Source organism: Polypterus senegalus, chromosome 6 (genome assembly GCF_016835505.1).
Source record: "Polypterus senegalus isolate Bchr_013 chromosome 6, ASM1683550v1, whole genome shotgun sequence".
NCBI classification, from domain to species: domain Eukaryota; kingdom Metazoa; phylum Chordata; class Cladistia; order Polypteriformes; family Polypteridae; genus Polypterus; species Polypterus senegalus.
In genome coordinates this window covers 36,699,016-36,726,710 of record NC_053159.1, presented here as the reverse complement: position 1 = coordinate 36,726,710, position 27,695 = coordinate 36,699,016, and the positions used below count along the sequence as shown (strand labels likewise).

The window sequence follows — 27,695 nt, the reverse complement described above, 5'->3', positions numbered from 1 at the left end:
CAAAGCTCTACAGAGAGTAATGAATATTACTGACTTACAGCTCTCTTCTGTTCACTGCCTTGGAAAGGCAATCAGGATTATATAAGCTCCTCTGCCATCCTGCACAGTCACTTTCCTTCTTCGTCCATTCTAGTAAATAGCACTGGACCATTAGCACTCGCACCAGTAGATTGTAGGGCAGTTTTTATCCTCGGGACATATGACTATTTAACAGTCACCAATACTGACAATTGCATGAGCGTACTTAATGTGTGCCCTTGGTATTAATATTCCTTGTCTGCTATTGTTATTGTGCTACTGTCTGCCAAAGACGTGCAAGAAGGAATTTCACTGAACTATGCACAAATGACAATAAATGAAACTTGAGAGAAATAGGAGTGTGGTAATTAAAATATATAAAACTCTCCTGTCACGTGAACATATTAACCCTTGAGTGTCATGTCATACAGTACATAGTAAAGCCTCTCTTTATGGTCTGCACTCTGTATGAGCCTGAAGGTGGCCTTAAGTATTTTTCCCACTGTTACAACCCTACATTGCCCTAAACCAGAATAGGATGAGCATTAGAATTTATTAGAATTTCTTATGAGAAAGTTGTTGACTGCACAAATACAAAACACCTGTGTCCGTCCTTTCTTCAACTAAGCATTTCTACTGAAAAAGTCGTGTAAACATTTTGGAATTTCTCTTCTGTACTCCCTATAAGGACAAACAGATATCTGTTCACAGCTGGAGTTTCCCTTACTAAATGTACCCTTTTGTTGGTCATTTTTATCTGTGTTCCTTTAAAAACAGATTAGCACAGTTTGCTACAGTTAATATGATGAACAGCTCATCCATGCTGCCCTTGGCCAGAAGATGCACGGAAGGTTAACTGGTAGATAACTTTAGCTGATAGTCACCCGCTAGTTTGAATTGTTGTTTACTGGATTTCATAATTTGAGTTTTGAATTTTCATTTTCCAGTTGGCTCTGTTGCTAAGCAACTTTCTGTTCCCAGATTCATTGCTTTACAAAGCAAAATACATTGGCAGAGGATTTACTTTAGAGACATAATCTTCAACCCTCAAACTCTTCACTCCTCAGGCCCATGTATCTGGAAAACTGTTTCTATATACGAGTTGTGTCAATCAAACTTTACTCTTTCCATTACCTGCTGTTGGGCAGCCTCTGGAACCCTCCGATACATATGATATTTCTCTAGAGGATCATTGCAAGTCAGTGTAAAGTATACACGACCTGAAAAATAACATCAGCTGAGTATTCTAAATGTTGACAGTCATATCATTTAGTAAAGGGACAAGATCCATGCGGCAGAAAGTCTCCAGATTTATTATCCCTCAATACTGCAATAAATGGCTGCTCACTAGAAACCACTGGGCCTGTATGACCAAATAATTAAAGAACTAATATTCATTCTCAAGTGAAAATTAGTCGGAAAGAACCCCACCACAATCGCACAATCTTTAGATTCAATGAAAGGGAGTCATTTTGAGGTAAAGGATAACCACAGCTCTTGTATTTGTCTTTAAATACAGATAAAACAGAGATGTTAATTGTTGGAGGGAATGACGCTGATCACAACAATATTTTGTCATCATTTAACTCAGTTGGAATCCCAATTAATTTTACTGAATCAGCCCACAATCTAGGAGTTATCTTTGACTCTAGCATGTCATTTAAAGCGCATATTACAAAGTTGTCCAAATCATGTTTCTTCCATCTTAAAAATGTTAGGAAATTAAGGCGCTTTCTAAATAAACAGGATTCTGAGAAATTAATGTATGCATTTATTTCTAGTAGGATTGACTACTGCAATGCGGTGTTCACTGGATGTTCAAACTATTCTATATGCAGCCTCCAGTTAATCCTAAATGCTGCTGCAAGAATACAAGTACAAGAAAATATGAACACATAACTCCAGTTCTTAAATCCTAACACTGGCTCCCAGTTAAGTTTAGGGCAGATTTCAGAATCATCCTTTTAACATATAAAGCATTAAATGGACAAGGTCCGGCTTACTTGTCTGAACTTATCATGACTTACAAACCAGTTCATATTAAGATCTCAAGATGCCGGTCTGCTTAGGATTCCAAGGATTAATAAAATAACAGAGGGAGGCCGAGCTCTTAGTTACAGGGCCCCTAAACTGTGGAATGGTCTGCCTGCTACTATAAGAGACCCCCCTTCGGTCTCAGCTTTTAAATCCCGGCTTGAAGACTCTCTACTTCAGTTTAGCATATCCTGACTAGAGCTGCTGATTAACTGTACATACTGCATCTCTGTTGTTAGTCATTAGCACTAAAACATAAGTCACATGACAGTTATAATTGGATACTAACCATCACCTACTGTGTTTCTCTTCTCAGTACTCAAATATGGCACTTGGTGCCATGGCTCACCTGACAAGTTTTTTTGTCTACCTAAGGTAAAGTCATCCCTGATGGAGGATTGCAGGAATCGTGGGAAAGAGGGGTCTATTCATCGGATTGGCTGGCCCGGCGCTGTTTCAGCCATGGAATGGCCAAATGGGGGAGGCAGCTTGATGGATGAGGTCTCCAGGACTCTAAACAAATCCAAATCATATTATGGGATATCATCTACTGTTAAATTCTGCTACGTAATTTTTTTTTATTTGTATACTGTATTGAGGATTTGTTCTGTTCTGTGTATTGTATTATATTGTATTGACCCCCTTCTTTTTGACACCCACTGCACGCCCAACCTAACTGGAAAGGGGTTTCGCTTTGAACTGCCTTTCCTGAGGTTTCTTCCATTTTTTCCATATTTGGTTTTTTTTTTGGGAGTTTTTCTTTGTCTTCTTAGAGAGTCAAGGCTGGGGGGCTGTCAAAAGGCAGGGCCTGTTAAAGCCCATTGCGGCACTTCTTGTGTGATTTTGGGCTATACAAAAATAAACTGTATTGTATTGTATTGTATTTTACTGTATTGTATTTACAAGTCTTTACAAGTCAGTCAGTCAGTCAGTTATTATCCAACCCGCTATATCCTAACACAGGGTCACAGGGCGTCTGCTAGAGCCAATCCCAGCCAGCACAGGGTGCAAGGCATGAACAAATCCCGGGCAGGGCGCCTGCCCACTGCTTTACAAGTCTTGCTTCTAATTTATTCTTAGCTTCTCCTTCATCAGCTACATCATGGTCCATGTTTTATTGTCTTCACATGCATGACTTGTGCACTTTTGATGCCTCATTACGTTACATTAACAGTATCTTTCATTAACCCTTGACACATGAGGTGCTACACACCTTCAAGAAATTTAGACTTATTTATTGAGAGCCAAAACCTAATGCAATAATAGAATATGAACCCTGATCCTTATGGATACACACATGCACTTACGTCTTTGTTACACAGAAAAATAAGGTAAGAAAGGGAATGTAGCAGAGCTTGTCTTCTCTGGGAGCACAACTTGGAATATCATGCCAATCCAAACTCTTTTAAAGTGATGAGTATGGAAGCTATCAGGGGCTGGTCTCCTATTAAAGGAGGGTGTTCAGAGATCCAAGGAGAAACAGACCTGACAAATAATTCAAGATATGTCGACAATGTGACTAAGAAAGGGATATGGCTTCCATCTGGCAGTAGGACAAATAGGCATCTCATAAGGGTCCTTTAAACCTGAAGAGTACAGTGCAGCTTATTCTGTGTTTTGGGAGGGGGCTACATGAGTCAAATATCAGTGAACAGGGGGACATTGGAAATTGGGGGATTTAATCTAGATGAATAGTCAGGGATGAAAGAGAGAAAGAAGTCACCTTGAGGGTGCTAGATTCACTTTCTCACAGTCATGATCCACCTGTCCTCTCCTATTGGTACAAGTGGCAGCGATTTACGCAGTAAACTAATGTTCTCTTTCTCGCTGTCTCTAGTAATGCGTTGTGGACATGCTGCAAGTCTTCTCCAAGTATTAACTTTAACTGCAAGCCTATTCCAAGATTTCTTTATCTGTGTTCCTTTCTAAGTTTCTTGAACCCCTCGGTGCTGCTACCTTGAAGCTGATTTGCCATGTGCTCCGACTGTTACATTGTCTCTCAAGTGTTGCCTTTCCTTTTCCCTTTGAGGTTTGATAGGTACTTTATTACATTACTTTGGTAGAAAGAATAAATGGAAATACCAGAATCAAGCAGCACAAAAGAGAAAGTAATCAGAGCAGCAAAGTGATGGCACCATGTACCCATGGTGTGAATGCAGCATTCTTCAAAGCTACATGCTGGTAACCACTTCCCCTCAATCCTGTCAGACACCATTCCCTATGACAGTTAACTGGATTTATATTAAACCTCACTCCTCTCTGATGTCTATCCACATAGAAATATTGTAGGGATATAATAATTCCCCCTGCTAACAGTTTGTAACAAAAGAAGACTGACATCTCTCTGGAACATATTGAGTTGGTGGATATGGTATCATAAGTTCTGTATCCAGTGGCAGTCTCAACTGCTTAAAAATGCTGGTGTCTAAGGAAAAGAAACAAAGCACGCACGCTTAACTCTTTCTCATTTCTGATGGAAGACAGCACATGACTAAACCATAGGACATGTGTGGCTAAGGATCTGCATTGCCTCATCTATCCATGTTCGGAACTGAGCAACGGCTGTGTACACTCCAGGATAGTGAGCTTCTCCACAACTTTTTCCCCAAGACACGATTCCATAGACACGACCTTCACAAACCAAAGGGCCTCCAGAGTCTCCCTGGAAGGAAAAAAAGTGGTAGAAAGAGTCATGTCGTTGTACAAGAAGACCCCCTGAATGAGAATCATGTCAAATATGCATGGTTTACTCTCTCCCAAATCACTTGGATGATTTGCAGTGTTCAAAGAACACTAACTTCAAATAACACCCGCTGAACTGCAAGCTGTGCCACCATCTCAAGTCATTTTTTCACAAGGCGGCTTAGCTGGCATGTATTTGTCTAATGAGATATTAAAGTAGAAGATTTTTTTTGTAAGTTTTGATAGGATGAACTATTTGCTAGAAGAAAGTTGAGATCAAAGCAAAAATCAGAACTTACCTTGCATGCATCCTTGCCTCCGTCATTGTACCCAGCACAGAGCATCTTACTGGTTATATGTCCGTTAAAAGAGCTGCTGCCATTGCATTCCACAGGTGATATAATGGGGATATTTACAGTCCTGAGGACAATGGACGCCTGTTTCTCAGCAAAGTTTGTGTAACCCCAGCCAGAAACCCGGCACATGTGGCCCTCATGGATCGAGGCATCTTGGTGTGGCAGCACAACAATGGAAACAAAACTTCCAAGGATTGCAGGACTCTGCAGCTGTTTGGTAAAAGCAGATGTGAAATAAAGTGTAAACTTCTTATATCACTACCTGTTCACTACATTAGAGAAATTTGGGTTTGGCCCGAATATTTGTGCCTGGATCAAAGTACTGTATACCAATCCAGAAGCTTCAGTTTGTATTAACAACATTTGCTCAGACTACTTTAAACAAGAACGTGGTACCAGACAAGGATGCCCCTTGTCACTACTGCTATTTGTAATCATCATTGAACCACTGGCAGTTCACTATCAAAATGCTTATCAGATAAAGGGGATTATCAGAGAAAGACTTGAACAAAGAATTTCTCTATATTCTGACGATATGGTACTGTATATATCAGACCCACAAAATACTGTGCCTGCAGTCTTAACAGCACTTACAGAATTTCAAAAGATCTCTGGTCTCAGAATTAATTTGAATAAAAGTGTGCTCTTTCCAGTGAAATCTCAAGCATACAATATTAGATTGGACACTTTCCCTTTAATTATTGCAGATCAGTTTAAATACCTAGGGGTAAACATCACAAGTAAACATAAAGCTCTTTATCAATGCAATTTCGCCGTCTGTATGGAAAAAAATAAGCAAGACTTGCAAAGATGGTCAAACCTCCATCTCACATCTTGCTGGAAGAATTAATGTTGTTAACGTTTTTTATTTCAAAACATTCCAATACACATCAATAAATCATTCTTTAAGCAATTAGATTCAACCATAACCTCATTTATTTAGAATTTAAAACATCCACGTATCCAAAGAGCAACTCTACAAAGACCTAAGACAAAAGGTGGCATGGCTCTACCCAACTTCCAGTTTTATTACTGGGCAGCAAACATGCAAGCTATAAAAACCTGGACACAAATAGATGAACATACACAGGCTTTGTCCGCAATAGAAATAAAATCCTGCAGTACTTCTTTACATTCCCTGCTTTGTGCCCCAATAAATGCAATTTATCGCCAATATACTAATAACCCAATTGTGCTTCACACACTCAAAATATGGAACCAATGTAGAAAGCATTTTAAGATGGATAATCTTTTATCTGTGGCACCTCTACATGAGAACCACCTTTTTCAACCCACAAACATATGCAGTTTTTAATATCTGGAAAACATTTGGGATTAAATTGCTTAGAGATCTTTATATAGACAACATCTTTGCATCCTATGAACAATTACATTCCAAATTTAATTTTCCAGCTACACATTTCTTTCACTATCTTTAAATCAGAAACTTTGTCAAACAGAACCTGCCTGATTTCCCTCATCTCCCACCTTCGTCTATGCTGGAAAAAATATTGCTCATTCTCGAGGACTCAGACAGCATTTCTGCAATATATAAAAATATTTTACAGTCCCTCCCTTTCAAAGCTCCAAGAGAACAATGGGAAAAGGATCTCTCACTCAACATATCAAGAAAGGACTGGAAGGTAGCAATGCAGAAAATTCATTCGAGCTCCATATGCACAAAGCATACAATTATTCAAATAAAAATTATATATATATCGAGCACATCTGTCTCGCTTAAAATTGTCCAAACTGTTTCCAGGGCAAAATCCAACCTGCGAACGCTGCAATCAAGTTCCAGCCTCACTGCGTCACATGTTTTGGGCTTGCACCAAATTAACATCATTCTGGACACAAATTTTTAAGTGTCTTTCAGACAGCCTTGGTGTCCCAATCCCTCCTAAGCCATTAACAGCTGTGTTTGGGGTTCTTCCAGATGCTCTTAAAGTGGAGAACGACAAACAAACTGTGATTGCCTTCATTACACTATTGGCACACAGACTTATTTTGCTAAACTGGAAGAATCCAAACACTCCTCTCTTAAGTCAATGGGTAAATGATGTTTTATACTATTTGAAATTGGAAAAAATCGAATTCTCAGTTAGAGGATCTGTGCAGAACTTTTTCAAAACCTGGCAGTATCTAATCAATAATATTTTAGAATAAACTCTTAAAGCACTGAGGAAGTAAATTCTCTCCCCATTTCTTTTTGTTCTCCATTTATCTGTATCCACCTAATAAACTCATCAATTAATTCATTTTCCATCAATCCATTATCCAACCCACTATATCCTAATTACGGGGTCATGGTGGTCTACTGGAGCCAATCCCAGCCAACACAGAGCGCAAGACAGGAAACAAACCCAGGGCAGGGCGCCAGCCCACCGCAGATTTATTCATTTTTACTATTTTTAAGTTTTAGTCCGTTGGCCATGCTCTCTTTCTCAGGGGTGGGGGTTAAATTTGTTTTCAATCCTAATTTTTTGTAATAATTTATCTATTTGTATGGAATGATTATAATAAAATCAATAAAATTAAAAAAATAAAACTTCTTATATCAGACCATCAGAAGAAGAACAGCTCCATTGCCATTGATAAAGCGTGTGTTCTCCTTATCAAAATTTAAACGATTTATAGCTGTCATTATAAGAGTGTTCAACTCACTCACTGGGAATGGAAATGGTGACAAATGATTAGAAAAGCAGTGCTACAAGAAAAGGGGGAAAACAAACCAGATTATTACAGAGTTAGACGACTCCTAGAAAGTTCTATTGATTTACAAAAGGACTAATTTATTCCATGAAGCTTTTGTCTTATTGGTCAACATGTGCTGCAAAGTTTCATTTTTATCGCACCATCCATCCATCCATTATCCAACCCACTATATCCTAACTACAGGGTCGTGGGGGCCTGCTGGAGCCAATCCCTGCCAACACACGGCACAAGGCAGGAAACAAACCCCAAGCAGGGCGCCAGCCCACCGCAGTTCTCACACCATAACTCACTAAATGCTATGAAGGTCATTAAACTGGAGAATAAGGTTAAGAAAAGAAGGAGAGGTATCTACAGAAACATCTGCTGTGGACATCAAGCACACCTAAACTGTGGACCTGCAGGAGCAAGAAGGAAAGATCCAAATGTTTATTATAAGTGATGTTCCTAGCACCCACAGGGTGGGACTGACTCTGGTGCCTCTGGCCTACAACAGTTTATATAGACTGAAACAAGCCAGACTCAACAGAAATGAGCTGGGTATTTGATTACAATGGGGACCTCATTTTGTCATTTTGTGTTCCTTATTGCAGAGTCCTTGAAGACCACCAGTAGTCTGTGGAGTTTAATGTTATAACATACATCCATACATACTTCCATACATTTTCCGAAAACCACATAATCCATCTATTTTCTCTCTATTGTAGTTTTGGTCTTCATTTTCAGTGTTTGGTTTTTGAACAGAAGCCTAAGGATTCTCATCAAGTACTGATATTTAATTTTACTTAATCCTTGTAGGTTATTCCAGCATTACCCAGAGGACATCCCATAGAGGTTGCCTACCCTAGTCCCAAAACAGAAGCAGTCCAAAGTATAGACTTTAAGCAAACAAGCAGGAACTTTTGGTGTCTCTTAAGAAAACAAGGGGGCAGCTCAAAGGCCGCTTGCCATAGTACATTAATCACACATAAACAAGTTGTCACACATCTAGTGTCATTATCGAGAGTGGGGCATGGCAGAAAATACACCATCAAAACAGAGCTAAGAAGCAGAAAAATTGCAAGCCTTTCCGACTCTGAATATTCACAACCTTTCAATTCAGATGATGTCATCATAGAACTCGGAGATGTAAAAGTTGGTAAAGCCCCAGGTTTTCATGGAATTCCTCCAGAATTTATCATCCATGCAGAGATGAACACAAGCACTTGATTATCACATGCCCTTTTTGACATTTTTAACACTGGAAATCTACCTCTAGAGTTAAAAAACAAGATAACATCAATTTTAGAACCTAGTAAGCCACAAAATTGAAACTGAAAGCTACCATCCTGTAGCCTTACCTAGCACCTGCTACAGTATATACTGGAATGGATGACACATAACAGTATAAACTGTAAGACTTTGGAGCAAATACCAGTGGAACAAGTTGGATTTAGGCTGCATCAGAGCTGCACAGACCAGGGTTAGTACTTCACCACATAAAGATGACAAAAATACAAACAAATCTGCAGTACTTATCAATCTTATCCCTGCCTTTGATTCAGTCTGTCGGTAATGTATTACTTAGAAATAACTAAGAGCTGTTCCTTGTAGCAGAATAGCCTGGCTCCTCTACTATTTAACTAGTGCATGTAGGACTTACCTGAAACAACAGGAAAGAACTTTGTGCATGCAGATGATCTTGCATTCATCAAACAAGATACTAAAATTATAAAAACTGGAACCATACCAACATAACATTTCTCCTTCCAGAAATGGGGACCCTGGCCTAGTATGAGAAGAACAGAACTGAGTTGTTTCCATTTGAATAACAGAATGGCTAGCATAGTATTTTTAAGAATGATATTCAACAGAATGCCATCATTTAAGAAATATCCCTTGAATGTTACAGAAAGAAAAACTGCTAAATTATGTGGGACATCTTGGGGAGAAGGTGGCACAACACAAAGAGGTTCAGTCCCTGGCCTGGTTTCCTCAGCTGCACAGTATGTTAAAATGCTTGACACCCACCTTCACCCTACTCAGTACCCTATTATTAGAACAACACGTCCCCAATCAGCACACTGGCTTCTAGTGCTCAATCTCCGAACAGACGTACGCAGAGCTTGTGTCTAGCTCCATGAGTGCAAGAAGGCCTTGGGGAAAAAAAAGCATTCCCCCTGTGCACAAACTTAAGTCAAGAAGATATCCAATCTGTGCTACAAGTGGCTCAAAAAAATGTACTGGCTCAGTGGCAAAAATTCTGAGTAACACACACCACCTCAGATTTTTATAACATGATACTATCAGAGAAGATTTCCCCACAGCTACACCATTTCTGCCCTGACACAGGGCACTGTGGAAATTTATTGTACAAGAGGGGGGGAAGTCCTTTCCTCAGAATGTGATTGTGGTATAACCAACTGAAGTGTTCCACATGTCATCAGCGACTGCATTCTTGAAAAGGATGAATGACATCTATGATGAAGCAATGTCAGCAATTCAATGGATTAAGGGACCTTATGTAAAATTGTCAAAGCTGTGATTTGTTTTTTTTTTCCTTATCTTCCAAGTTCATTTTTAGTTTCTACAATGTGCATACCATACAATGAATAAATCACTTAATCTAATTTTAAGATAGAAACCCATAATGGAGTGCTTGGTCATTGCAGGGCTGCAACAGTTACACTCCACTTCTGAGTTCACATGAAGATTTTTGCTCACATATCTTTCAGTGAAATGCATACTCTGCATACAGAAATGCATATCTGTAATGATACTCAATCAAATCACAAATTGTACCATACGATTTAGGTTCAAATAATACATATGATTATAACACACATATCTTGTGCACCGAAGTGTATAATTGAATGTTAGAGATCGTTTTGAATTATTTGTATTCATTGTTTGCATTCTTATTTTCAGTTACATTCTAATAGCAAATCAAATCAAATTAAACAAATCACTATCTATTCCTTTTCAATACCTGCTTATTCTAATATACTGATATGAAGAGCTGGAGCCTATTCTGGCACCACTGGATGCAACCGGACATTTAACTCCATAGTATATTTTTCTATTTCTATTTATTTTTCTATTTATTATACTTTATTAATCCCAAAGAAAATTACTTGGTTTTTCGCATACCCCTTGGGGTCAGAGTGCAGTGTCAGCCATTGTACAGCGCCCCTGGAGCAATTGAAGGTTAAGGGCCTTGTTCAAGGGCTCAGCAGAGTAGCATCTCTTTTGGCAGTGACGGGGATTTGAACCGGCAACCTTCGGGACCTGTACATTTGTGGGAAGAAACTCCTGCATAGTACATGAAGTAAACTTGTACATGATGGCAAACTCAGTATATACAAGATATCGAACCCACGTCACTCAATCAATCAATCAATCAACATTTATTTATATAGCACATATTCATACAAAAAAAGTAGCTCGAGTGCTTTACGGAGACAACAAATCTAGCTTCTTCTACACTCTGTACAGGAGATTAAACAAACATAACACAATAAATGCTAATTATTCACGTCTTCACTGAAGAAATTAATTCAGTGCTCCAAGTCCAAGGAAAACATGTTAACCTTAAGGATTTAGCATCTGGTGGCACATCTCACAGCATTGCCCTCAGCTAACCCTTTGATCGTTCCCCCACATTGGCTTGGAGTTATCTTTCCCCATTCCTTTCTGTCAGGTTATCTTTCCTGATCTGCTTGATTTCGATCATACTACAAAATTTCAGTGAGATGTAGGTCAGGAACTTTGTTCATTCATTCCAAAGTATTAAAAATCTTGTTGTTTGGCTATTCTAACAACAGTCCAGTTGCTTTTATCTGAATTTTTGTCATGTTGCATACCCATGTTAAGCTTTAGCTCATGGATCTTACCATTACCTTGTGTAATATTTCAAAATTAAATCGTTCCTTGAATGACTCTAGCCATCTGGAACCTAAACTGTTCTAATCCCACTTCCTGTCAGGTTCTGCACTAATGTACATCTCTGTTGGTATTACTTTGACATCTTCCCACAATTATGTTCAAAAGATATAATATTTGATTATTGTCTCTATTTCGTTTTGGTTGCCACATTCTAGGTACTAGTTACAATTTTGCAGATCAGATTTACATTTGGTGCCATCTTTTAAAAAGAGGGGCTCAGATTTTTAACCCAACTGGACTTCAAAATTAAAATGGAAATTTAGAACATAAGAAATTTGACAAATGAGAGGGGGTCATTCAGTCCAATGAGCTTGTTTGTTTAAATAATAGCTAAGTTTTCCCAATGTCTTATCCATATACTTCTTAAAGGTTGTCCAGGATTCTGTTTCAACTTCAAGTCCCAGTAGTTTGTTTCAGACTCCTCCAATTGTGCTTCCTGGCTTCAGTCTTAAAGGCACTTTTCCTTAAATTGCACTGGTATCACCAAGTATGTGAAAGAATTCTGTTGGATCTACTTTATCAATGCCTCTGAGAATATAAATGCAGTCTCCTTTGTTTGAGACTAAGCAGGTTTAATTCTCCAAGTCTGTCAGTGTATCACATGTCCTTAACTCCTGGGGTGCACTTGGTTGTTCTCCTCTGCGCATCTTCAAATGCTGCTGTCTATTTTTTTGCAGTGTGGTGACCAGAACTGCACAGAATACTTCGGATGTGGTCTCACTTGTATGTTGTACAGTCCTAGCATAACATGCTTTGATTTATATTTAACTGGTTTTATGATGCAATCTAACATTTACTTTGCCTTTTGATTCACTTCTGCACATTGCTTAGATGATGAAACGGTTGTTCCAACATTAAGCCTCTAAATCCTTTTCAGAGGTTGCTTCCTGTAGGACAGTGACTCCCATCTTGTATTTATAACTGTCATTCCTTTGCCCTCGTGTAGCACTTTGTACTTTACTACATTAAACTGCATTTTCCAAGTGTTCGCCCAGCTCTGAAGCTTATCTAAGTCGTCTTGAATTATTTTCGCTACTTCTTCAGAGCCTGTCAATCCTCCAAGTTTCATATCATCTGTAAATTTAAGAAGTTTACTAACTATACCAGAATCAATGTCTTTCATATAAATCAGAAAAAGTAACACTTCTAGGTGAGACCCCGGAGGAACTCCGCTGATGACCTCATAGCATTCTATTCTTATTTGTACACTTTACATTTCAAAAAGAAATAAAATAAATATAAAAATGAAAGTTTTTTCTGACTTTGCCTGGTTTCTCATTTCAGTTTTGGTTTCTCTCCATTGCTACATGAACATCAATTGCTTGACCTTTGTCTGATTCGGTCTCATGTCTTTCTGCCCCTACCACTTTTTAACCAAAAGTGAGAGTTATATTCAGTGGTCACTCCTAAATATGTCACAGTTGGGATGAGATTCTATAGTTGGAATTTCCTGTTTCATGTTTTCCAAAAAGAGTATTTGTGTTTTGTGTTCCAATTATCTGTCTATAGGTCATTCTTTCAACAGCCTGTTGTTTTTGCATAGCAGTTCTGTTCTCCGCGGTATCCTGCCATCTACTCCACTTCTGCTTAGTAGCTCTGAAAACCTGACGTTAGCCAATGCAAGACACCTTTTAACATCCATCCATCCATTTTCCAACCCGCTATATCCTAACTACAGGGTCATGGGGGTCTGCTGGAGCCAATCCCAGCCAACACAGGGCGCAAGGCAGGAAACAAACCCCGGGAAGGGCGCCAGCCCACCGCAGACCTTTTAACATTTTTTGTTTCTTTTCTCCTGTGTATTTTTTTTTTTTTAATGCTAAATAAAATGTTTATTTATTAACTGCTGAATTTTCAGATGCCTGATTGGGGGTAACCTACCTTGTTGATGTCAAGACCCACTTGTGTGTACTTTCAGGGATAAGTGTTGGGCAGAACAGGAAGGACCTTTTCCATGTTGTCTTTCTAGTTAATTTATTTTAATTTTTAGAGATCACGAAACCATATTACAAAGATGTGTCAGAAGAAAAAAAATGACTTTTTAACAAAATTCAGCTTTACATGCATTATTTTATGCATGGGATGATGCATGATACTGACCAAAAGTACATCCATCCATCCTGCTATATCCTAACTACAGGGTCACAAGGGTCTGGTGGAGCAAATCCCAGACAACACAGGGCGCAAGGCAGGAAATAAACCCCGGGCAGGACACCAGCCCACTGCAGGGCACACACACACACACCAAGCACACACTAGGGACAATTGTGAATCACCAATGCACCTAACCTGAATATCTTTGGACTGTGGGAGGAAACCGGAGCGCCCAGAGGAAACCCACGCAGACACGGGGAGAACATGCAAACTCCACGCAGGGAGGACCTGGAAAGCGAACCCGGGTCTCATAACTGCAAGGCAGCAGCGCTACCACTGCGCCACCGTGCCACCCATCAAAAGTACAACTACCACTAATTCCAATAAACTATGGTCTTTGTGCATAAAGGAGCAGAATCAAGTTCTGCACCTGCTTTGGCTCTTCTGTCTTTTGTTATGCTTCATTTGAATGGTCAATTATGTTCTCCAAATTTTATACCTTTTTTTTGCTAAATTCCTGTTGAATATATATGGTTTATAAGGTTTTGAGACTAAGTAATTTAATTTTTGATGTTTAATTTTGTGTTGACAAAATGCAATATTTAATAACGTTATTTTCCTTACTGGCACTGCCATTTAGGCAGTTGTTTCAGCCATCTCCATGGAGATCTTCCCATAATTCTCCAGGGTGTGCTTATTTATGGCATCATTTTAGTGACAATATAAAGGTCACCACAGATATCTCTGTGGTATCTGAGGCTGATGGGCAAACCCTTTGTCATTAACTAGAAGTCCCAAAGCATGTGAATCCCAAAAGTATCAAAACCATTTCCAATAATGTCCACTAGGAGAGTATTTACCATTAAAATCCTAGCTAGAAAAGAGGGCAAACACACTGTCTTTATAAAATAAAATGTTCTATTCTCACAAAATACTCTGTTACACTGCAAATCCCAAAGAGCACAAAAATCAAAAACAAGTTGCCGGCAAGGTGAAAATAGTCATAGTACAAGAATCCAAAGAGTGGTCAAAAGACAAAGCAAACTGGTCAACAATCCAGAATATCACAATAAGCACAATAGCAATCCAATAACTCACCAAAAACCCCAAGTGCATCCAAAATGAACCACCAGGAACTGTGGGAGACCCTCGAGACTAGAAAGTGGAGTGCAGTTCCTGGCGATGAATGGCAGGTGGTTCTGCCTCTTGAGAGTCCATTCAAAAACTCAAGGCACATGGCAATGACTACTTATACACAAGGAAACCAAACCTTACAGCAAATTAATAAAATACATTAGTAAATATCAATTATCTAGCATAATTCACAATATTAACATAAACAAAAAAATCAAACATTAACAAAGATTTGAACCCCAGTGAGAAGAGTAACCCTGGTTGAAATATAGCACCTTTGTTTTGCTGATTTAAAAGAATATTTATTTTACTCTCCCTGAATTTCCAATCTTATTTTTGACTTAGAACTTTTCATTGCTTATTGGTTTTGACAAAAGATCCCTTCGTCTCTTAGTTTAGGCCCTTTCTTTTCCCGGTCATTTTCAATTTTCTTTTACTGTCTCTGACAAGTCACTTCACTGAACCATCTATTAGTTTTTGCAACTTATTTTCCTTTTTCACTCTTTTTTACCATTTGCCTTAGTCTAGTAATGGCATTACAAGTTTCTTTGTCGCCATTCCTTAAAGGAAAACTGCAATATTTCTAAAGTCAAAGTTATTTTCTGCACAGTTCTCCAATACATTAATTTGCCCAGGAAATGTGCAGTGTTAAATCCAGATACGTTTATTAATTAATAAAGAAAACATCTCCCATAAGTCCCGGGTTCGCTTCCCGGGTCCTCCCTCCGTGGAGGTTGCATGTTCTCCCCGTGTCTGTGTGGGTTTCCTCTGGGAGCTCCGGTTTTCTCCCACAGTCCAAAGACATGCAGGTTAGGTTGATTGGCGATTCTAAATTGGCCCTAGTGTGTGCTTGGTGTGTGGGTGTGTTTGTGTGTGTCCTGCGGTGGGTTTGCACCCTGCCCGGGATTGGTTCCTGCCTTGTGCCCTGTGTTGGCTGGGATTGAATCCAGCAGATCCCCGTGACCCTATGTTCGGATTCAGCGGGTTGGAAAATGGATGGATGGACATCTCCCATAGTGGTGGTCAATGGAGCACTAGAGCACCAGAAGAAATGTGAAAGAAAAGCCTTCAAGCTTGCCAACTGTGTGCAAATGTTCTGATTTCAAAAAACATACCTCCAGCATTGCAGAAGTATACTTATGCAAAACTAATAAATGGAAGGTAATTATGTTTTATCACAGATCTTGGCACTACCATTCCTAGAGGAAGAATACGCCTTCTCTTCTCTGTTCGCAGCAAATGGCGTGGGTGGAGATTTCAAGTAAGTAACACCCAACACACAAAGAGGAGAACTGAGTGAAGTGGGCATTCAGACTTTTTTTTTAAATAGTGGATTTTCACAAAAATAAATACACCATTCTCCAATTTAAGCAATTTCAAGACAAAAATCAATACATCAATAAATTAGCAGTTTTCTCTGCTTCAGAATAAACATATGTGCCAGGTTTTAAGGCTTTATCTGGTGCTCAATTGACAACCATTGTAAGGGTAGAGGGTTTTTTGTTTCCGTTTTTGTTATTTTGTTTTTGTTTCATTTATACAAAAACTATTCAGAGACAGGTAGTAGAATGAGTTTTAATGCATTTGATATTTCTTGCCCTAAGTGTACCTTCAGCACCCTTTCCTTGGTATACTTGTGTGTCTTAAACTTTCCTGACCAGCATGTTCCCTTAAAGCCTGCTTCTCAGACTCTGTTATTTCAAGGCATCTTACTTGCCTCCTTTCCGCTTTTATACTTCCCAACTCTAAAGGTGACTATTGACGTGACTGGAACATCTTTACTCCTCCTTGTGTGTGTCACACTTGCACTTCCTCTCTTGATTGTGTCACTAAAGCTAAACTGACTAATCACATCAGAGGGAAACTGACCAATCATGTCAAAGTCAAACTGACCAATCAGATTGCTCTGAGGGTCAGGACTCACACAGATCTTAGTGTTTTATTGTATTTTAGATGTTCCACTTAATTCCACCATTTGAGTTCTTAATTGTTTTGCCTGACTAGATAGATAGATAGATAGATAGATAGATAGATAGATAGATAGATAGATAGATAGATAGATAGATAGATACTTTATTAATCCCAAGGGGAAACCCTAAATGTACTTATTTTCCAGTACATAGCTCATGACTTCATTTTTTTCAATTCACTTATACTTTAATCCAACCTCTTGTTTCTCACCACACACATGTTGAAAGTTACACTTCCCTGTATTCACATGAATCACTTATCCCGTACACTGATCTTGTATTACAGTCATATCCTCTGTATTGTACTTGTCACCTCCCTGTTGCTTCTCTTTATGTTTTGTCATTATCTTTTTCTACCATCTCTTCTTTACTATATTATTTTTCTCATACACATTCTACCTTCACCTGAGAATGTGTTCTGAAATCGACATCTTCTTAATTTTCTTTCTGGACTTAACTTCGTATTCTTAAAAACAACTTCGGCTAATTCTTCTGTCAATTACAAATATTTATATAGGTTTTTATCATACATCTCTTTATCTTCTTATAGTTCTTCTTCTCCTCCTACTGCTATTAATGTTTGACATACTTGCGCAGTAATTAAATTCATATCTGACTTATTTGCATAGGGTTTGGAGAATTCTTAAATCTGAATGTTCTTTACTTACTTATGATCTATATTTTATTTATTTTATTTTTTAATCTATTTTTCTTACTATCCCTTCTGTACAGCTCTTTGTATTGTGACCTGTGTTTCCACACCTTCTACAAGCTGATTAAGAATACACACATGCCACATGAATTTTGTATGATCTTAATAAAATACCATGCCTCTACATTTCCGTATTTGTATTGCTGGCAGAGTGTTGTGATGTCTGAGTGCAGAATCAGAGCCAAGGATCCAGTAACCAGAGAATCTAATTGTAACACACACCACCATGAAAGACCTTGTTTATCTGTAAATCTCGGATGATCTGGAAATCAAATGGCCAGACCATTGTGTGCTTGCGGTTGTGTCTTCACCTGCTGTATTAATTACCATAAAAACTGCTAAGCATCAGGCAGTGGCGTTACAGCAAAATAGATTAGTGTCAGATACACGCTAAAAATGGGATAAATCCCAAATATAAACTGCAATTAGGAGAGAAGGAGTTAAAATGAAAACAAATCAAAACACAGAGAAAACACAGCTACCCTTAACCCTTAACACACCTCTTCAGGTTTTCTACATGTTATGTATACATCACTGCACAATACCTCATATCATATTCTTTTGATTTCAAGCATGGATTGCATCTGAGTATTTACAATATTTTTAAATGATTACTCATTGTTGTTAAAAAAAAAAAAACAACTTTACTCCCTTCAAAGCAAAATGTGCATTTTATAAACAACACACGTGAAAGAAAAAACACCTATGCTTTATAATGTACCCTTTTATAAATTAGTTGAACTTGCCTCTGGTATGAAATTTGTGATACAAGATGGCAGAAGGGGTTACAGGCCACAAAATGTACAAAAAGGCCAGACCAGTGGCCTCATGTATAACGCCGTGCGTAGAATTCGCACTATAACACGCGATAAGCACAAAAGCGGAAATGTGCTTACACACAAAAAAATCCAGATGCATAAATCTGTGTGTTCGCCAACTTCCACGTTCTTCCGCTACATAAATTCCAGGCAGCTCGAAAAGTAACGAACGTGCACGCACCTGCCGTACCACTCCCCAACTCCTTCCAGAATTATGCCTCTTTGAATATGCAAATCAATATAATTAGCCCTTAAGCTCAGTGTTTTGTGAAAAGGCAATGGCCCCAGGACCTTACTAGCTTGGCCCAAAATAGGCCTCACCCAAGACAACCTGACCCCAGTCTCAACAGGCAGCCTTCAAGGCCTGCACAGGCCCAACATGTGGCTTAGGCTTTTAATGTAAAAAAAAAAATACATGTCTGAAACACTTCAATCAATCAATCACAACTTAATCTATAAAGCATATTTAAACATAACAAAAATTGATCAAGTGCTGTACATAAATAAAATAAATAAATAAAACAAGTGTAGAATAAAATCAGTACATATTTTAAACATGTAAAAATATGTTAAATAAATTCAAATAAAACAATAAATAAAAATAAAAAATAAATCACACCAAACCATCAAAAAGGATGCAATAAAAATATTATTTAAATGGAGTTTCTGTAGATAAATTCTACAACTGCAAATCATTGGAAAAGTATTGTAACACAACTAATAATAAAAAAACAACTGCAGTAACAACTGTGACAAATATAATTAGTATAGTTCTTTACCTGTCATACACTTGCCCTGTACTTATGTACATATTGTTCTGTGTGGTCCTGGAGAATGTTATTTCATGCCATTGTATACTGCAAAAATGTGTGGGCATGGAATGACAGTAAAGCCACTTGACTTTATATGACTTGACTAATGTGACAGGGCCTTAAGGCTGTACCTTGAATACCAAACACATTCATAAGATGATACAAAATGACTGAGTGTTCAGTGGTATGAAAGGCTTCATTTAAGCCTAGCAAACTCAAAACAGCACAACATCCAGATTAACAGCTAATAATAAGTCACTGGACACCATAAGGAGGGCCGATTCAGTATTATGGCATGCTCTGGGACATAACCAATAACCCTAAAAATGTTACATTGGAACAAAACTAACTTTTCCAATACTTTACATACAAATTGCAATGTAGATATGGCTCTGTTGAGGGGTACAAAATCTATACATTTTGCTCAAAACAACAACAGATGGACTACATTAAGGACAAATCAAAGCATATCCTCTTCCTAGTTGTATCTCGCTTTTAAAACAGCTGCTCCAACAAAGAAAGGAAGACATGCTAGTGCCTAAGGCTATTGATTAGTTTATAACCTCGACATCTGGCACAAAAGTAGCTAAATTATTTTACAGCCTGGAAAAGGAAGACATGCTGATAACTCGGGCATTAAAGAAAGTTTTATTGTTTGAGAAAACGGACAGTGAATTCATTCATCATATTGACAGCCAGCCAATCAGAATATCTAACAATCACATCTTGCAAATACCCCGGTAGAGGAGGTAGGAAGAAGAAGAAGGAATGAAGATGTCAGGAGAAGGGAACAGAACAACATCAGAAGAGGGCGCTGGCAACATGCAGCCGTTTCCATCTGATCATCAGAAAAGCATCTCATGAACAATGACGAGTGCTAGATCAAAAGCTGCCTGTGACATTCATCCTTGTCATCTTTATTTTTTCATAAGCTTTTTCTAATGACTATATATATCCAGACTTTACTATCAGTCCTATTTTCTATTATTCTTTGTTCCATTGGTATTATTATTATTCATGTAATAAATACCATGCTGCTCTTAAATTTCTATGCTTTGTCTTAATGTCTAGAGTGATTGACGTAATAAGGTAGATTTCTTTGAGCAACTGGTGCAGCTGGAGATTTGCCATAACCTATGTGCTGCCAGGTTTATTAAGGGCTGAGGGTGAGAGCTCTACCCAAGAGTGGGGAACAGTACATAAAGTAAGGCATTCATGGCTGATAAGTGGCCTTTAGTCAAGGATGCTGAGCCTTTGTATGTTTAAATATATTCTTGGAGACCAAAAGTAATATTTAAGTCTGAGATATCTTTAAAACATCATATGTTGTTCATGCCGATAATAAGTAAATCTCTTGAAATGCTCAGAGAGTGACAGGTTGTGTTATTCCTAAGGCACTTGCATGTTTTAAAGTGCTAGTGATTAATCAGCTGTGTGTTTGTCACTCATAGGGCACTGTTGAGTTTCTGTGTGTATGCATATAGCTATGTATGTATGTGTTAATCTTAAGGTGCAACATTAGATAAACCTGGTAACGAATATAATGAGTACACATACCCCTAGGTAAAGGGTAAGTAGAGGGAAATATCATGATAATACAGGGTCTAAAACTATTTAGAATTGGATGGTCTAGATCAGGGGTTTTCAAACTTGGTCCTGGGACCCACAGTGGCTGCAGGTTTTTGTTCCAGCCAGATTCATAATCAGTGACAACAGCTAATATCACTGATCTCAATTAATTAGTTGATGTTTTTATTTTCTCTTCTTATTCTACATTCAGAAAAGCACATCAGCATGGTTTTTACATTTATTAGACATTTAAGAAATATTTCTATTTTTGCTATAGATTTAAATGCTCAACTCTCTTTTGTTGATTTCATTGTATTTTTTCCTTTCTCTGTGCAGTTTGCTCCATTCATTGTATCTTAGTAATGACAATTAAAAACGAGCAGAGCAGACGCCCCGGCAAAAGACACTGAATCGTGAAAGGCTGCAACACTTTAGTGTCAGACCCACTAGTTAGTAAACAATGGATTAATTAAACAATGAGAACACCTGGAAATGTAGAAAGAAAATCAAAATGAAAATATTGTTAAAAAGAAAATAAATAAATGCATTATTCCACTATAACTACTTAGTACATTTTAATTAAAAAAAAATTTACCAAACTTAGTTTTCTAATTTCTGTATTGTTCCCAAAATGCAGAATCTGGAAAATAACAGTTCAGTTAATTAGCCCAGGAGTCCATTTAAAAACAGATGCTAGTTGGAACCAAAACCTGCAGCCAAAGTGGACCTCAGGACTGAATTTGGGAACTCCTGGTCTAGATTAAGCTTTTTATAAGAGGCTCTATCTGATACTGCATGCTTAACATAAGAAGGAACAGTGCCATTTAAAGAGCTTTATGACTCATCTATTCTGTGTCTGAGCACAGGCAACATTAATCTGTCTTGAGACTAAATATAAAGTATTTGAGATCTGATCCTACTCTCCTGGAGTAATTCTGAGATTCTGCAGCTAAGGAAGACAGAGTTTTGAGGTAAAGTAGTTTTACTCATTATTCATGGCAGTGGAGAGTGACAATGTAATGGATGTGGCAAGTATGAATTTCACTGTACTCTGTACATCTGACAATAATGTCCCTATAAACCTATAGTTTTATGTGCTGTATTTACCATGCAGTTTGCCCAGTTGTTGCTACTTGTGTGAACATTCAGTCACCTTCCACACTTACTTAGTCCTTCATCTGTCAATCCAAGAAGGTGACTCAGTAGGAATGATAAAAAGACCTACAATACAATTTTGCAAATGACTTCTCTGGTGATCTCATTCCTGCAGAGTCTGTTTTCAGTGTATCCATAATGACCTCACTGTCAGTCATTTTTCTAATATGTCTCAACATGGTTGTTTAGAATTTGAGCAGATTGGACTAAACTTTTCTTTTACCTCAGAACTGCCCCATAATGACAATGTGCTGGCCACTCACATTTCTGCTAAATGCCCAATACTAAACAGCCTCAGTCAACAGATATGAGAGGTGGGATTCCCATAAATACTCATCTCACACAATCGGTGAGCATTAAGAGTCAGTTCGTCAGGAAAAGGTAAGTGGAATTGTATCACATGGCCTTAATTTTATGCTGCTCTTCATCAGATAGTTTAAACTTGCATTCTCATTCACTGTGTGTCAAACACAGTGTATGTTCTTTTAAATTTGGGCATTTATCTTGTTTATGCTACTGCTGCTTCAAACTATGTGGTGTAAATTAATGTATATTTAAAGTTTATTTTATTTCAGGAATGCACTACTAATGCAGTTATTAGTTTCTTTTAGTTTAAGTCTACGTTTAAATCGTTAATCTGTCATTGTTACCGTAATGTGTTTAATTCATACTTTTGCTTTATTACCTTTGAATTCTATCTATATGCTTTTGTTTTGCACGGTTTATTTTTATCTGTACAGACCTGATTCTTACCTTTTGAAAAGTGGCATTTTTAAGAGGAAATGTTGCACATAATATAAATACATTTCTTTAGGAGGCTGCCAATGTCCTGTTTTTATATCTGGGATGTGAAGCTGTTAACCGCGAGTCATTTTGTGATTTGTTATTTCACCCATTGTTTTAAGCATATATTTGGTCAAAACAAGGCATTGTATTACTTACCTCAGATAGGATATGCACAATTGTCTAATAAATAACTAATTACATATTTCTCTTATTACCAACAATTGTGGAGTCATTAGAAAAATAACATCTGTAGACTTTTTCACATATTTTTGATTGTCAGCTAAAAAATAAGTTTGGAGGGTTTGTATATTAGTAGATGTGGGAGGGGATCTTAGAACCTTTAAAAAATATATCTCAAAGAACAGAAGATTATTCAAATCTTATCTTTGATAGGAGATTAATCCATTGATGGATTGTAATAAAGACCTCCTATTTGATAATTGATTCGCGTAGATCATTTTTCTTCCAATGGTGTTAGAAGTAGGATCAGACTGATCTGATGATTCTTTACAGCAGCACAGGATCTGGGAATAATTGTGAGAAGGAACAGTTAGCGCTCCATGAAGTTGGCCTGCCTGTTCAAATAGGCCTGACTTGGCTCTGTTTGTAGGACATAAGCAGAGAGCTCTGAAACCACACTGGCCGGAGGTTTGGTAGTTTTTCTCTTTTTGTTCATTATAAGAGCCATTTATTAGTTAGTAAGGATATTTTAAATTGATGGAAGATTTTTTTTAGCTATGTTAAAATGTTTGCCTATATATTAATACATAATATATGGGGGATTATATTATATCCCCACAAGCTAAAATGAAATAGAATATTGTAATTATTTCTTGTCCCTCTGACTACAGATCAGCCCCAGTTTATGATCTGCCTTGTAATTGGTAAGGCATGGAAGACAAATAGTTTTCAAAATGAATCCCGTAACATGTCATATTGACCGTGTTAAATGTTCTGTATGTGTAGAATGTACTAAATATATTGAGTAAAGTATATTTAAGTTTGCCATAGAGAAATAGCATAGCCTTTAAGTGTAGAAAGTAACTGAAGTTTAACAAGAGAAAGCTGACTTTGTAGAAGAAACATTTTTACTTTTCTTTATACTGCATGTGTAGTAACTTATTTCTCTATTTTTGTGTGAACTGTTTTACTTACAATTTTCACAAAACCTTTATAAAACAAACTATATTGAACTGAGAAATTTCTTTTCTTATGTGTTTGACTCATGCTGGGTCCTTCCTTGCCAACTCAGTAGGAGTTCAATTTTGGGAACCTGGAAATGATACAGCTATCTCATATATATTTAGCTCAAAGTAGGTCCTCGAGGATGTAAGCAGCGCTTCTCCTACAAATATAGTATTATTAATTAATAAGAAAATCAAGGAGGACAATAAATTGAGGAGCTGTTCTCCTAAATTAAACTGGCATTAGAAAACTGAATAATAATAATGATATTCCATCCATCCATTATCCAACCCGCTATATCCTAACACAGGGTCACGGGGGTCTGCTGAAGCCAATCCCAGCCAACACAGGGCTAAAGAGAGGAAACAAACCCCTGGCAGGGTGCCAGCCCACCGCAGGGCACACACACAAACACCAAGCACACACTAGGGACAAATTAGGATCGCCAAAGCACCTAACCTGCATGTCTTTGGACTGTGGGAGGAAACCGGAGCACCCGGAGGAAACCCATGCAGAGAAAGGGAGAACATGCAAACTCAGGTCTCCTTACTGTGAGGCAGCAGCGCTACCACTGTGCCACCTAAGAAGAAGAAATATGGGCCAGATGTTAACAGATTTAATAAGAAATGGTTCAAAAAGCCTGCAGGACTGATGAGGTGGCCAGTGGAATGTGCAATCATTTGAACTGGGACAGAAGGACTAACTTACAAGATTTATAGTCCAAAGATGCAAAGTATTGGACTAAAGAAAGAGCATATAAATGCTTTGTAAGGTGAACTGGGTGACAGGCATGAAAACTCAATTATGGCTAGAAAACAGGAAAATCAAAAGAAAAATACAAAAGATGAAAGAAAATGTATGGGAACAGGAGCATAAGCAATCGGGGCTGCTCCCCAATACAAATTCTTTGGCAGTTCCAAAATTCCCTTTACCATCAAATTCCTAATGCTTCTTCAATCCCAACATCAATTACAGTTTGAGGAGGATGATGAATGGGTACCATGTCTACCACCTCCTCCTTAATATCAGCATCAGCAGACTGTTGCTGCCATCCATGTCCTAGCTCAAGCTTCCATTTGCCAGCATGCAGTTGCAGATAGACAGGCATTACCAAATGAGAGAAAAAAAGCTTACTTTTTAAGTATTTGAATCATTTAAAGGGGGGAAGATCAGAAAATAAATAGCATTTACCTCTCATGTAAAGGTAGAACAGAAAAGAAAGTAAGACAAAGCTTTCACTAGTGTTTCATTGAGGCTTCAGTGGTGCAATGCTACACATCGCGGGCCGTTCTGGATGCAGGGACACACAGAGGCCTATATGGCTCCCTGTGCAGCCCAGTTTCTTGAGAGCGGCTCGTAGCCACCAGCTACTGTAGTAAAAGAAAAGCGTTTACTGTATTGCGATAAAGAAAAGTGATCCAGGAGTTTAATTCTAATAATAGTATTAGAAAAAGATGTATTAATAGATATGGAACCAAACATACTCAATTTTTGTTCCATGAGTGTGCATTAGTGCACAGCCATGAGGCTGCCAGTATTTTAATAGAGGCCTTGCAGGGGCAGATGCAGCATGATGTAAGAACCTGCTCATTTCACCCGCAGTTGGTTGGAGGGTGATGCAGTGCCCCATGATTGGTTGGGAAAAATGGCACCAAGTATATAAGGCTCTTCCTGTCTGCAGGGGTCATCTTTTGATTCAATCGTAGTGGTGAGCGAAAGTTTGGTGTAGCTCTGTCCACACAGACATCTGAACCGAGTGTATTTCTGCTGTCAGTAGCGTCACGTGAGCGCAGATTGAAGTGTTTTTCCTCTCTTTGCAGCGAATCAGACCGTCCACACAGGCTTTCACCACTTGCGTTCGGTCAGATGCGCATTCGGATGGCATTAAAAAAATGTCTCATGCAGCTTTTTCTTGGCATCAGTTCCTGCCAAAATCCACAAGAACACGAACAAAACCTCTGTATTGTGTTTACATGTTGTTTAATTAACATTCTGGAGGACCGTATATGATAATAGTAGAGAATTCGAAACAGTTTGTAGGTTTGTGCTAATGACGTAAGTTTAGCTACTATGGATTATTAATGCCGGTGGGTGAGTGCATACATGAGTACTGTTCGTATATTTGGTTACTTCAAGCCGCTCTTCAGAGCTAACACTGACTCACATATTGGTTGACTGGCGTGTAATATGGTGTTCCACCAGCTTTTCTTTTTCGCATTTCTTCATATGTTGCACACACACTGTGCAGTCAGATGGTGAACCCAGTAGCGGCAGGGATGTGTTCTCTGCCTACGTCACCGTATCAGGAGGATTTTTAACACAAGGAGGTCAATATTCAGATCTAATAAAGCCAACTGATCTATATTTCGTGAATCCAATGAAAGGTGAACCTCGAACCCTACAGGTTAAAAACACTCTGGACTGCCTGACAACTGGCCCCCCACAGGAAAATACACAAAAGTACAATCTGGGCTGCAGGTTGGCATTTACCAGCGGTAAACTAACATGAAAGTAACATCATATTGAAGTCAATTAAGCGCCACTACAAAATGCAGGGTAAACACAGGGCGCGTTCATTTAACCAAGATCTGAACAGCCGTGTGGACAGGGCCTAAAAGTACATCAAGCATAGCAAGGCATTTCATCTGCTCTAGAGCTTTTACAGTTTCTTAAAGAAAAAATAAAATTGCAGGGCCTCATCCCAAATCTAGAGCTTGCTTTCAGGCTTTACTTGACATTGTCTGCCACAAATGTAAGTGGTGAGTGATCTTTCTCCAAGCTCAGGATAGTGAAGAATTGGCCCACAACCATATTGGGATCATGTTAGCTGAGAGTGATCTGCTTTAGAAACTGGATTTTAGTGACTGGATTTTGCTGCATAGAAATCCCCAAAAGTACAATACTGAAAAGCAACTCTGAGTTAATATTCAGAATGGCCTATACTGTAATCCTGTTTTTGTAGGCATATCGAATAGGGTTCTGTAGTTGACTTTTCAGCACTTGATTTGTGATGGTTACTTCTCATCTGTACAGTAATGGCTAATTAAAAATATAATTTGTCTCTCATACTTTAACTTCAGAGAGTAAACCCATATTTTTTCTGTGGTTCAGATATTTCTCCATTCATTTTAAAGCTCTGTAGTAGTCATTTACTTTACTCTGTGTGACTCCTTGAAGTTGATGTGTACAGCACTCATACTACTTTGTGTAGGCATGGCCTCAAAAACGCCTCTAGCCCAGGGGCCCATACCTTCCATAATCCGTCCCTGCCTAGAACAGTCAAATCCACTTTATTCCACTTTAGGATTGCTAGCCTGGAGCCATTCCAATAGCATCGGGCACAAGACAGGCTGCCAGTCCATCGCAGGATCCGCTTACATATGCACATCCTCATACTCAGACAAGGCTAACCTGAAATCAGCCATTAACAGAAAAATCCATGCAGACTGTGTGAGAATATGCAAACACACTCTGGTGAATCAATAAGTGAGTGATTCAATGTGTCAGCCATTTAATCAGTGAGGCTGAGGCTAACTGATCCATTTCAGTTATTGACTGATTCGGCCAATCTTAATGCTGGTGGTGGTGATTACTTTCAGTAAGTGTAATATTTCAAATGATCTTTGTCAAATTCAGCCACAGTTGTTATGAACAGATGCATCAGCCCGCTGTGAGGATGCAAATCGTAGTACAGTAAGTGGTGACAAAACACTTTGAAGCTTTGGTGGGTGGGA

The 27,695-nt window shown here is 38.3% G+C and overlaps 1 protein-coding gene across 3 annotated transcripts in view; it reads right to left on the bottom strand.

The window, feature by feature from the left end:
• Positions 1-3,032: 3,032 nt before the first annotated feature.
• The window catches only part of LOC120530514 (trypsin-3), a 38,266-nt gene continuing 13,603 nt past the window's right edge, over positions 3,033-27,695 (bottom strand). For all 3 annotated transcript variants that reach the window (XM_039754944.1, XM_039754943.1, XM_039754945.1), the window contains 2 exons: positions 5,034-5,300; positions 3,033-4,714 (listed from right to left, as the gene is read on the bottom strand). In XM_039754944.1, the coding sequence (XP_039610878.1) occupies positions 4,544-4,714; positions 5,034-5,300 (438 nt within the window). In that variant the 3' untranslated portion in view covers positions 3,033-4,543. The remainder of the gene's footprint in view (positions 4,715-5,033; positions 5,301-27,695) is intronic.